At 43.0% G+C, this 13,367-nt stretch overlaps 1 protein-coding gene across 1 annotated transcript in view; it reads left to right on the top strand.

Annotated features, from left to right (window-relative positions):
- The first annotated feature begins 221 nt into the window (after nucleotides 1–221).
- The window catches only part of prkar2ab (protein kinase, cAMP-dependent, regulatory, type II, alpha, B), a 16,501-nt gene continuing 3,355 nt past the window's right edge, over nucleotides 222–13,367 (top strand). Inside the window, 15 exon segments of the mRNA XM_030729156.1 lie at nucleotides 222–362; nucleotides 438–551; nucleotides 3,355–3,674; nucleotides 3,782–3,872; nucleotides 4,119–4,236; nucleotides 4,826–4,904; nucleotides 10,685–10,980; nucleotides 11,099–11,134; nucleotides 11,219–11,358; nucleotides 11,845–11,951; nucleotides 12,070–12,223; nucleotides 12,312–12,413; nucleotides 12,510–12,584; nucleotides 12,675–12,740; nucleotides 12,852–12,990. Coding sequence (XP_030585016.1) covers nucleotides 447–551; nucleotides 3,355–3,674; nucleotides 3,782–3,872; nucleotides 4,119–4,236; nucleotides 4,826–4,904; nucleotides 10,685–10,980; nucleotides 11,099–11,134; nucleotides 11,219–11,358; nucleotides 11,845–11,951; nucleotides 12,070–12,223; nucleotides 12,312–12,413; nucleotides 12,510–12,584; nucleotides 12,675–12,740; nucleotides 12,852–12,990 — 1,828 coding nt within the window. The 5' untranslated portion in view covers nucleotides 222–362; nucleotides 438–446.

The following is a 13,367-nucleotide window of genomic DNA, read 5'->3' as shown; positions in this document are numbered from 1 at the left end:
GGTTTTACTTTTCGATTCAGAAATGACTTGTCATAGCCGCACTGAGACTCGAAACTGATGGAAAATCTTTACATTACACTAAAATACGGGTTAAAAATCTAAAGAACTGTCAAAGGGAGCTTGGATGACAAACGGTAGAGGGCAGCACTAAGTCTGTACATCGTCTCAACAGCCTGATCAAAATGGGAAGAAGAATAATGTTTTTTTCCCCCCATTTCCCACCGGACGTCAAACAGAGACGCACCGGCGTATTGCAGTGTTGCAGTCAGATAGGTCCGGGTAAAGTCGGTCAAAGGTCCCGCAGACTGGAGTGGCTTCACCTCTCACGCATACCGCTCTCTCCCTGAGGAAAGGCCGAGCAGGTGAGCTGTTAGTGGCCGGTTGTGGACTTCTCTCTGCGTCTCTGTGCTTCATTCATTCTGTTTTCCTTCCTGCAGATTGTAAAGATGTCCAAGCAGCCGCAGCCGATCAGCCCGCTGAAGAACTTCTTCGCTGGAGGCTTTGGGGGGGTTTGCCTCGTCTTCGCCGGACACCCACTGGACACGATCAAGGTAAACACTGCACTCTGCGTGCGTTTGCAAGTCACTCTGTCGCATAAGGAGACCGTCAGCAGGGTGTAACATGTATGGGACATTTTTTGTAGGCCTCGGGGGTGTGACTGAAACACTGTCGTGAGTTTAGTGCGGGTGTTTCTGAGGCCGCCCTTTGACCCGCATTCAGGCTGTGAAACGACTCAGCTGACCTGGATGCATGCGGGACTGCTGTCACTGCGTCAGACATGCAGTAATCAGTACTGCTGATGTATACAGCTGATTAATCAATCAAACCTATGTCTGCATGAAGGCATGACGTGTCCACATTAGGAGTGTCACACAATATCTGCACAGTAAACTGTTGTTTTGCTTCCTGTTGTGAATTTCTTGTCTGCATACTGTGGGGCGTCCCAGCAAATTCATCCCAAGGTCAGATCGTGCAGTGCTCAGAGGAAAAAAAAAAATCCCAAGAGCTACATCCCACAGGCCCCAGCAAAGAACTGGTAGCAGCACGCATGCAAATTAAATTTTCATAGTCAAAGATTGGTAAAACCTAATGCTAAAAGACAGGCACTGGTTATTTCTAAAACGGAAACCTAACTGAGCTTTCAGCTTCCTGGTCAGCTCCTTTTAAAGTATACCAGATACTCAGGGATTTCTAACTTGGCACTTCAGCCCCTGTTACAGTCATAATAGTAAAATAGTAAATCTAGGATTTGGTTAAGAGCATATGGTTAATCTTATTTGGCTTTGGTGAAAGAATTAGTCTATTCAGAGCCTTTTGAGTAACCAAAATAATCAGATTTGAATTTAGGCAGGGCTTTTTCACTGGATGCTGTTCCAGTTGCACAGTCTCACACTGCAGGACTCAGAGCCACTGCAGGAGGGCCAAGAACAACCAGGTGAAAAATATAAAGGTAAACTGCTTTGACTGAAACTAAACAAACAAAACTGCTGATGCTATTACGCTGACCTTTATTGAAGTAAAATTAATCCATCCATCCATCCATCCATTTTCTTCCGCTTATCCGGGGCCGGGTCGCGGGGGCAGAAGCCTAAGCAGAGAAGCCCAGGCTTCCCTCTCCCCAGCCACCTCCTCCAGCTCATCCGAAGGGACCCCAAGGCGTTCCCAGGCCAGCCGAGATACATAATCTCTCCAGCGTGTCCTGGGTCTACCACGGGGCCTCTTCCCGGTGGGACATGCCCGGAACACCTCACCCAGGAGGCGGCCAGGAGGCATCCTAATCAGATGCCCGAGCCACCTCAACTGGCTCCTTTCGATGTGGAGGAGCAGCGGCTCTACTCTGAGCCCCTCCCGGATGGCCGCACTCCTCACCTTATCTCTAAGGGAAAGGCCAGCCACCCTTCGAAGGAAACTCATTTCTGCCGCTTGTATTCGCGATCTTATTCTTTCGGTCACTACCCAAAGCTCGTGACCATAGGTGAGGGTAGGAACGTAGATCGACCGGTAAATCGAGAGCTTCGCTTTTACGCTAAGCTCCCTCTTCACCACGACGGACCGGTGCAGCGTCCGCATTACTGCAGAAGCAGCCCTGATCCGCCTGTCGATCTCCCGTTCCCTTCTCCCATCACTCGTGAACAAGACCCCGAGATACTTAAACTCCTCCACTTGAGGCAAGAACTCGTTCCTGAGCCGGAGATGGCACTCCACCCTTTCCGGCTGAGGACCATGGCCTCAGACTTAGAGGTGCTGATTCTAAGTCTGAGGCCATGGTCCTCAGCCGGAAAAGGGTGGAATTAATCTTAGACCCTTTTTTAATGTTAATGAGTGATCAAAGAAGAAGCTGTTCAGACACCAGTGATGTAAGTCATTACCCCGTGGACACATTCAGCAGCAACATCAGCTCTCATGTGAAGCTGTTTTGTTCTCCTGGTGACTTTCAGTTCAATATTTACCGTCTTACTTTGTCTGCCAGAACTGTTGATGTTCTCTGGCTTAGCAGCTTATCTAAAAAGAAATGTCAGGAAATAATGACAGATTCTCATCATGACTGTAAAGGCCTGGACGGTGCCTTCAGATGGCTTGTTTTGTCCATATAGCGACTCAAAACCCAGAGGTATTTCACTCCTTATATGTGAGACAAAGTACAGCAGCACCTTTAGTGCTGGTCAGATATCTGATCCACCTTAGCTTCCACATCCTCTTGATGTGGAGGAGAAGCAGCTCCTGAATGACAGGGCACTTTATGCTGTCACTAAGGGAGAGAGCGGACACCCTTCGGAGGAAGCTCCTTTCCCGCTTCTCAGAATTGCAAATCAGGCTGCAGAAATATTCAAATATGTTTAAAATTGATGTACAGCTTACCACATGAACACAGTTCATCAGACTCTGGTGATGGAAACAGCAAGAAAAGAGGAGAAAAAAATCATTAATGTGTTGCTGTAACAGCCACACGATCAGTGAGGTGATATTAGTAAAACTGACCTGGGCAGATTTTGTGTGATGAAGCCAAGATTTCTGTCAGTGTTTGTGTGTGCAGGTCAGTTGATGTGTCTGCGTGTTTTCAGCACATCGCGTATATGCCAGCCATGTTTCTGTTAAACCACGAGTATAGTCTGTGAGAAGAAGAAAAGAAGACCATGTTTCCATGGAAACATGAGGTTATTATCATATTTACCCAGTTTTATTACTGATCACGTAAATGTAAATATATTTGATATTATTAGGAAGGGTGGGGTGAAATATTTTAAAGTTCACATTCATCCCAAAGATGTTTAGTGAGGTTAATATCAGGACTCTGTGGGCTGGAATGTGCTTATGTTGTAAAATCGTGCACTTCACAACCTCTTTTTCTCTCAGGTGCGTTTACAAACTCAACCAAAACCCAAACCTGGAGAGAGCCTCCTGTATGCTGGGACCATAGACTGTTTTAAAAAGACTTTAGCCAAAGAGGTGAATGTGCATACTGCTGTAATCTCTGGCATTTATTAGCTAAAATACTGGCTTTGATTCCCCACACTGATGTTTCCTCCTCCTCGTCTTCTTTTACAGGGTATTAAAGGGCTCTATAAAGGAATGGCAGCCCCTATAATCGGAGTTACGCCCATGTTTGCTATCTGTTTCTTTGGATTTGGGCTGGGAAAGAAGCTACAACAGAGAAGCCCTGATGATATCCTTACGTAGGTGATTGCTTTGTAATGGTGGCCATACGTTATCCTGCATCCTGTCAGACGCCCTGTGGTTGATAACTTGACGTATGTCAGCCTTGTCCTCTCGTCTCCTGCAGATATCCACAGCTGTTTGCTGCAGGGATGTTGTCCGGTGTGTTCACCACAGCCATCATGACTCCTGGAGAGCGCATCAAATGTCTCCTACAGGTCAGAAGTTACAGCGTGCGTCTAATTGCTGTCATTTTTTTAACTGAGTAGTTGATGCCACATGTAGAAACACTCCTGATATTCCCTTAATCTCCTCCTGTCACAGGTTATAAGTTATAATTTGGAACAAATGTTTAGTAAATGTAAAAGGTGTGTGTGTGTGTGTGTGTGTGTGTGTGTGTGTGTGTGTGTGTGTGTGTGTGTGTGTGTGTGTGTGTGTGTGTGTGTGTGTGTGTGTGTGTGTAGATTCAGGCATCCACGGGACAGGTGAAGTATGCAGGACCCATGGACTGCGTCAAACAGCTGTACAGAGAGAGTGGAATCAGAGGAATCTACAAAGGCACGGCTCTGACCCTCATGAGAGGTGCTGCTTTATTTTGAGCATTTCTGTTTAGTTCCACTATTCATTATTTGCTGGTTATTTATTAGTAGATCAAATATTATCACTTGATGGGAAAATACTAATTGTCATCTTCACAAAGTTTCTCTTTACATTTAGTTTCACTAAGCAAACCCAGCTAAAACCAACGTGGTTTTAGCTGTCGTTTCACCCTGTGTGCAAACAGCCTGTAAATGTTGAGCCACTCAACATTAAAACTACCTGCCTAGCATTGTGTAAGATAAGACTGACTTTATTTATCCCAAAGTTGGGAAATTTCATTGTTACAGCAGGGAAAAAAGAGGTTAAATACAACAATCATAAAACAAATGGCTTAAATGAGAAGATCGTCAAATGTCATCTTCATGGGGGGAGAATTAAACAGCTCTTACAGTGTTTCAGAATATGTTAAGTACTCTACGTTTAAATAGGAACTCTCAGTAATTGTGACTTTAATCCATTTAATTATTACACTTTTAGGTAAATGAAGCCGTTTCACTTGTTTTGGGTGTTAAAGTGGGAACTCTGCAGCCCAAGCAGCTCTCTTTTTGTGTGTGTTTGTTTTCTAACTCAGATGTTCCAGCGAGTGGGATGTACTTCATGTCTTATGAGTGGCTGAAGAACCTCCTCACACCTGCAGGAAAAAGGTTAATGTTTGTTCTGCCCTGCAGCATTTACAGCTGTCTGTTATAAAAAGGCCGTCTGAGCACCCGGGCCTGTCGTCTTCTCTTTGCAGCCATAACGAGCTCAGCGTTCCCAGCGTGCTGTTTGCAGGAGGAATGGCCGGCATCTTTAACTGGGCTGTCGCAATTCCGCCCGATGTTCTCAAGTCTCGCTTCCAAACAGGTTTGTTTTTGTAAAATTTGTGTTTGTTGCTATTATTTTTATGGCCGGTATTCACTTCTGCTACTTTATAGTTCCAGATTTTTGCAATTTTTTTTTTTTTTTTTATTAGTGGCCTTCAGTTTTAATTCTGTTCAGTGATAAAGAATTTAAGCCTATATTGATATTGAACAGACTGTGCAAAGTGTGAAACTGATTTTGAACTGAAGAGGCCTCCTGGAGGAGTCGTTTCATTTCTGTCTCTTCCCCCTGACTTTTCCCTTTACAAGTAGCTTCATCTTAAATAAAAAAAAAAAGTCTGTGACTGAGTTAAAATATCTTTTCCTCAGCTCCTGAAGGAAAGTATCCCAATGGTTTCCGCGATGTCCTGCGGGAGCTGATCAGAGAGGAGGGTGTGACCTCTCTGTATAAGGGCTTCAACGCCGTCATGCTTCGAGCTTTCCCTGCAAATGCGGTGAGCGTGCTTCAATTATTCCTCAGCTCACTTACACAGTGAGGTACATTCAGACTTTCAGCAGGGGTAGCAGGAAGCTCCACATATTTGATTTGGCAGATTTTTTTTCTTTTTCTTTGCCCTTCCTGATGCAACTCCAAAGGGATTTGTCTCTTTCTGGAATCAAACCAGGGATCTTTCATTTGTTGCTCTTCTAGAGGAACAGGGAATTCAGTCAGATGCTGCAGTGGCACATAAGTGTGCAATTCAGATGTGAGATTTGATGCAAAGAAAATAAATCTTGTCTTTATGAGTACGTGAAGCATCAATAGCATCTGAGGCTAAGGGTTTATTTTTGATAGGGCAATGTAGAGCAGGACTGTTTGGCCTTATTTGACTGCTCTAGTGGGAAAAGATCACTCCCATCCCACCAAAGACCAGCTCTGAGGGAATCCATGATCACTGCAAAGAGACTAATATCACTGAAATGGAAATCGCCATCAGCTCCTTGTTTTAAAATGTGGCCTAATGAGATGTTGCTTACTGCTGAACTTGAGCAGATTCAGTGCGGTAAAGGTAGATCTTATATCAACTTTCAAGACACCTGGGTTCTCTTTGGTTAACAGTTTTCCACCCATTGGTCATACTTTATTTTCTCGTTTGGGTTAAATCAAATATTCAAGAGAAAGGGAACTGTGCTGAGTAAACAGGAAAGTAGGGGGAGAGAGTGAGGGGCAGTGATGAGCAGAAAATGTCCCACGGTGGGCTTGAACTCAGGATGCTGCGGTATTTGCTCACGAGTCACCTGCTCAACCAGGTGGTACCCAGGTTAAGGTGTTTTAGTGGAAAATTAGAAAATGCGCCCAAAGCTGGTGGAGGCAGCATGCTTCTTGGCACCACTGGACAAAACTTCTATAATACTTAAACATAGTGTTAAGCAGATGGGCTGGAAGGGGAACCTCCTGCATCTCGACTGGGCTGTTTTCAGGCTTTTGAAACTATAACCTATGATAAAAGACATAACTGGCCACAGTTACTTACAGACCAGATCAGGCTGGTTGTATAAAGACAAGTTTACAGAGGGGAAAAAGGGATGCTCGGATGTAGCGGGTTAAGACAGAACTCAGGGCTAAGAGACTGGCATGATTGCAGACCGCCGTCTACATGTTGTAGCCGTTTACTGTCAGCAGAGGGGAGTGATTAAAAATATGTGGAACAGCCAGTTTGTGCACTATTCTTCTTTGTGCTGTTTGTCCCCTTCAGCCTTCTGTGGAGGCAAAGTTGCAGCTTAGAAAAGCTGAAGCAGTGAAAAACAATGAAAAGTATCCACTGCAGCCACAGTCTACCCTGAGTCCTGTTGTTTAGTGTGTGGAGCTTAAAATAGGGAGGGGACAAAACTTACATTTTTACTTATTTACTTTTTCTAAATGTCAACCTACAGCACTTCTTTAAAATATTGTTTAAATTTAATAAACATAAACAAAGTTCAACTGCACCACATTCATTTTAACACGGTGATTCTTGTAAAATATCTGCCTACCAGCATCTTTCAAGCTGATTAATTAGCACATTATATCATGTTTAGAGTTTTACAGGTTGCTTGTGTGTTGGGCTCTTTTTCCCCTTTTGGTTCAGTCTCTATGGTCATGACTGCTTTAAAATTGATATTATTAAATTTAAAGTATATAGTAAGTTTATAGTCTTAAACTGAGGAAACACACAGCCAACCTCACTGTTCCACACGGAGCGCAGTGATTATTCAAGCGTTGTGATGTTCATTTCTTCACTGCTTCGTAGGCCTAACAGTTTGGTTTCTCTGTCTTTTGTTTCCAGGCTTGTTTCTTAGGATTTGAACTCGCAATGAAGTTCCTGAACTGGTTAGCGCCAAACCTGTGACGGAGGCTCAGCATCACCTCGTCTGTGATCCCCGGAAGACACGCGCACGCACAGAATCCGAAGAGATTTTAATAATTTTCTAACTTGTTGATCGTTTATGAAATGTTTGGGGCACAGAGCGACACGTGGGTCTTTCAGCCCTGCTGAGAGTTCATGGCAGAAGTGTTATGATGGCCTCGCTGTAACTGTGCCAACACACACACCCACACACATTTTCTCACACTTATACAAAGACACACAGACAGTCGAATGTTCTCACTTCTTTTGTTTTAATTTTTTTAAATTGAGTTTTTATAGAAAACATGTAGTGAAGTGAACATGTGCCTTACCTTTTATCTGCGAGCTGGTGTACGTATCAGGGAAAAGGTGCATTCTCTCGTACTCTGTGTGTGTGTGTGTGTGTGTGTGTGTGTGTGTGTGTGTGTATGTGTGTGTGTGTGTGTGTGTGTGTGTGTGTGTGTGTGTGTGTGTGTGTGTGTATGTGTGTGTGTGTGTGTGTGTGTGTGTGTGTGTGTGTGTGTGTGTGTGTGTGTGTGTGAAACTCTCAGCAGCACATGCCTTTGAACTGTCTGCATCCTGTACGGTCACGCTCCACTCAGTGATCAATAATACAGCTTTTACTTTCTGACTAATGTGAAATTATAGGAGTAGGCATAGTGACTGTGATTGAACAGTACATGAACGACAACATCTGTAAAAATAAAAAAAATCTGAATCCATATGCAGGAAATGCAGTCCTGCTTTTTTTGGTTACATCTCCTGTCTTTGTGTGAATTTACCGGTTCAGTTATGTGGTTACTGTAGTCAGTGGATAATAATGGGAAAGCCCCGAGTGTAGACACTCCCTGCTCCTCCTGTCGAAGTCAGTGTCCTCATTCAGCCCGGCAGCATATCACTGGAAGAAGAAAAACAGATTCAGGGAAGCACACACATTTCAAATAATCCTAAACAAACAGTTTGGGGTTTGTTTGTTTTTTTCAAGCTTTGGAGACAAAGGGAAGCAACTGAAAGGCATTCAAATAAAAATAATCCGATGTGTTCTTGTCAAATTATTATTGAGCACATTTTAGTTAATACAAATATGACTGGATACAAACATATATTTTATAAAATCTAGAGAGGAATTATTACTTCATTGTAATCCATTAATGTAGAAGAAAATTTGGTTCATCCGCCACTTCTGACCTGCTTTCCTCAGAAATGTTTTTAAATTTGAAAACTAATGGCCTGAGATAGACTGTATATTACTTTATATTCAGAATACAGAGTAAGTAAACAATTGGTTATTACTGTACTGTGTAATTTCATTGATGGATCAAAAAAGATGGTATTATTGTAATGCAAAGTTAAAGTACTAAATAGTCACATGGCCCACTGCAGAATAATCCCATGTGGTTAAAAATTAGAATGATTTATACATTGGTAATATTATTATACTTAAGGCTGTGCCGCCTTCATTTAGATATAAATAAGAAAACATGATTTATCCCAGAGTTGATTGATTAAAAAAATATAACAGATAAAAAAAAAACAAGTTAAACACAACAATCATAAAATAAATGGCTAAAATAAGAAGCCTTTTAAGGCTCAAATATGTTTTGTGGCTAAATACAGATTTTGGGGACCAGGAATTACTTATGAATGGCTCTTTTGATAGTGAAGCCAGAAAAACAAACAGTTGGAGAAAGAAGATGAAAGTTCATGATACGCAGTAGTAACAGATCAGCACGTGGACCGGAGAAGTGCTCGGTGCGTCACGAGAAGCCTTCCAGCAGCCTGAGCGGCATAACTAAGGGGTGGCTGAGGGTCACCTGATGCAGCTTCAGTAGTAAGCTTTCTGAACAAGGAAAGTTTTCAGCCTTATCATCAAAGCAGAGAGGCTCCCATGGAGCCACAAATCTTTGACTCCTTTTGATAATTTGTTCTAACAAAGGTTTTAGGCATCTAGTGCTCTGTTTATATGTTCAGCCGTGAACAGTCAGTGATAATAAATGACACAAAAATAAGTCAAATTAAAAAAAAATTGGGGAACTATGAAAGACCAGGATTATAAATCATGTGAATCAGTAATTGAATCTCTGGAGAGTAACTGCTGTTTTATGTGCAGCATTCAACATGTGAAAGCAAATCTGTTTTGATGTTTCTCCTCGACTTAAAGTGAATTTCTACCTGGAGTGCTTGTAACACAAAACTGAGCCAGAAAGTTTAAAATTTACATTTGCCTCATTGTGTTCAGCTACTCCAGAGTCCCTTTAAGGGGTTACGGTAAAAATGCAAAACCTCAGGAGTTTATCCAAAAATTAACTCCGTAATGCTACCTATGAGTTTCCCTCCTTCCTTTCCCTTTTTCAGTTTTACATGCAAAAAGTTCCCTTTTGTTTGAGCCATGAGGTACTTCTGCGCCCATCTATTATTAAAAACATTTTATAGTGTAACAGACTGATGGATCTGGTAGAATACAGCAGTACATGTTATCAAAGGAGGAGAAGATCATAAGATCATCATAAGATCAGAATGGTGTATCTGTTAGAAAACAGTAGTGGTAGAATACAATAGTTCATGTTATAAAAGGAGGACAGGAGGAGAAGATCATAAGATCATCAGAAGATCGGACAACAACCTCCACCCCCATCCCCCTGGGGAGGAGAGGGAGGGAGAGACAAGACAGAGACAACAACCAGTGTGTGTGAGGACACTAACATTAACACCTACATTGAAGTTATCATGTACTGTGATGGTTACTTTTCATTTTGCATTTTCAGTGAGGTACAGGGCTCCTCATAACTATGCTATATATGCATATATGAGCCCCATCATATATTGCACCCCATCTGTAACTTAATGATCTGGATGTGAACACCGGCCTGACTTCCAGGATAAACAGTTAAAAGTGTTCTGCATGCATTGTTCCTTTGCCAGACCATCAAGCTCCGCGGCGTAATCCAATGGCCAGCCTTTAATTACATGTGATGTGAAAAGTCCTGGTCAATACTTTCCGACAGCCTGTGCTAAATAAAAAGATCGATACAGGGCAGAGTGGGGGGAGGAGGAGAAGGGGGGGGAGAAGGGGGTGGAGGGGGGGAGGAGGAGGAGTCACTGTGCTCCAGTGATGATGGTACAGACAGAAAGTGTGTTGATCAAATGCTGATGCTGGGTTTTGATATTTCTGGTATTATAAACCGAGTTTAATGGAAAAGAAGCTCTTTTAGATCTTTTTTTTTTTCCTATAAAAGCTCCTGACCTTTGAACCTGAATGATGAGTGCTGTTGAGATACCAGTTGGTTTGAAAGAGCTGCTGCAGGGATACACGGTGGAAGTGCTTCGTCGCAGGCCTCCTAACTTGGCTGAGTTTGCTGTGCAGCATTTTACACGTATTCTGGAGAGCCAAAAAAACGACCAGCAAACCAAGAAACCCAGCATTGAACCTGCACAGAAAGAAGTCACTTTTGAAGCAGATACAGATGAACCCAGCAAAGATGACGAAGTGGAAGAGGAGGAAGAGGAGGAAGAGAAGGAAGAGGAGGAAGAGGAGGAAGAGGAGGAACCGGTCCCTGTTAGTGAGTATCACACTATTACATTGTTACAAGCACTTCTGGAGCTGTTAGAATGGAGTGTGATAAGCCCGGGCTTTAAAAACAATGAGCGTAATACACTGACCTCTCTGTCTCTCTGCAGAGCGCTCGTCTGGAAAAACCATTCGAAGAACTGCAGGTCAGTAACTGGAACATCATGAGTTAATGTGGCTACATGACTCCAGGTTTTTTTGTTTTTTTTCCTTTGTTTGTCTTGCTGCAGTTTGTGCAGAGGCGTACAACCCAGATGATGATGAAGATGATGACACACAGCCTCGGGTTGTGCATCCCAAAACAGATGAGCAGCGTCTCCGGCTTCGGGACGCGTGCAAAGACATTTTACTGTTTAAGACACTGGAGCAGGTACAGCAGCTTAAATCAGCTTTTAAAGGAAGAAATGGCCCACCTTTCCATGATCAGACCTCTAGTAACAGCATCTACAAGACCAGAAAGTACCGTAGGCCACAGCACTCAGCTTTTAATGTTTTGTCATTGGCTTCCTGAAGGTAACAAAGTGACTCTATTTGAAAAAAAAAGAAATGCAAAGGTCTGCTGCAGCTTTCAGTTCTTTTAAATCTAGTTTAGTTTTAACAACCAAACAACTAGTTTGGTTTTAACAACTAACAACTAAACTAGAACTAAACTCGCTTTAACAACCTTGCCCAGGGCAATTTCTTCACATCCTACACTGCACTGTACTTCCCCTTTACAGTCCTGTCTAATTATCCTTGCATTTAAGCTCAAGGTCCACTTGTTAAAAGTTTTATATCTTCTCCAGATGCTTCTTTTTAATGTGTATGTTTAAAATGTGTCATACAGAGAAACCTGTCTCGCTTTGTTTTCCCGCAGGAGCAGTTCTCTGAGGTTTTAGACGGCATGTTTGAGGTTCGGGTCAAACCTCAGGATCACATCATAGACCAAGGAGACGATGGGGACAACTTCTATGTCATAGAGAAGTGAGTGAGGTTTGCTTTCTTTTCTTTTAAATATTGAACTAAATCTGGATGTGGTTGTATTAGAACTACACTAACTTCTGCTACCTCTCTCTCTTTCTCTGTGTCCAATCACTTCCAGAGGTGTTTATGATATTTTTGTGCAGAAAGACGGTGTGAACTTGTGTGTTGGAAAGTATGACAACAAGGGGAGTTTTGGAGAGCTGGCTCTCATGTACAACACGCCGCGTGCTGCCACAATCGTCGCAACGCAGGACGGCGCCCTGTGGGGTCTGGTGAGTCTGACGGAAGAGGATGACCTTCATAGTCCTCTGCATCACGCAGTATCTGAAACAGGTTGTTCTTTGGTTGCTGCCCTTTCAGGATCGAGCCACATTTCACAGGCTGATTGTGAAAAATAACGCGAAGAAGAGGAGGATGTACGAGGCGTTCATTGAATGTGTTCCTCTTCTGAAGTCTCTTGAGGTTTACTGAAGCACACTGCATTAAAAAAAAACAGTCAAGGGAAATAGGAACATTGTCACCTTTTATCCCAAGTTTATTTCACTTGCTTCATTTTAGGTTTCTGAGAGAATGAAGATTGTTGATGTTTTGGGAGCTCGAGCATTCAAAGATGGAGACTGCATAATTACACAGGTACAGGTCCACTTTGTCTTTGGCTGTTTTTATATTAAGAAGAGTTAGCTCAGTCTCAGGAGGTGTTTCTGCTGCCTTTCTTCCTTGCAGGGTGAGAAAGCCGATTGTTTCTACATTGTGGAAACCGGAGAGGTGAAGATTATGATTAAAAGCAAAGTAAGCATGCCTCTTAATTTATCGATTAATGTGAGGTGGATGTAATGTTTTAATTGACTTCAGCTGTGTGTTTCAGCTGTATGAAATGACTGACACATTTTTTTGTTGCAGACGAAGGCGAGCCAGCAGGATAACGTAGAAGTGGAAGTGGCTCGCTGCTCCAGAGGGCAGTACTTTGGGGAGCTGGCGCTGGTCACCAACAAACCTCGTGCAGCATCAGTTTATGCTGTGGGAGAAACCAAATGTTTAGGTACGCTTTGACTGGGCCATTGCAACATCTTGATTCTTTTCTTTCTCAGATTTGCTGGTATGTTTGGGATCATTGTCCTGTTGCTTGACCCAGTTTGGGCCAAGTTTTAGCTGCCAGACAGATGACCTGGATTTATATAGTGCTAATTCACAACAGCAGTCATGTCAAGGCGCCTTATTTTATACGTTAAACACCCTACATTATTAGAAAGAAACCCCAACAATCACACAACCCCCTATGAGCCAGTACTTGGTGGCAGTGGGAAGGAAAATCTTCCTGTTAACAGGACAAAACCTCTGGCGGAACCAGGCTCGGAGAGGGGCAGCCATCCACTGCAACCAGCTGGGGGTGAGAAAGAGAAGCACTGAATGCTCCAG

This window comes from Archocentrus centrarchus, chromosome 5 (genome assembly GCF_007364275.1).
Source record: "Archocentrus centrarchus isolate MPI-CPG fArcCen1 chromosome 5, fArcCen1, whole genome shotgun sequence".
NCBI lineage: Eukaryota > Metazoa > Chordata > Actinopteri > Cichliformes > Cichlidae > Archocentrus > Archocentrus centrarchus.
Note: the sequence above shows the minus strand (reverse complement) of the source record. Positions and strands in the feature narration are given on the sequence as shown.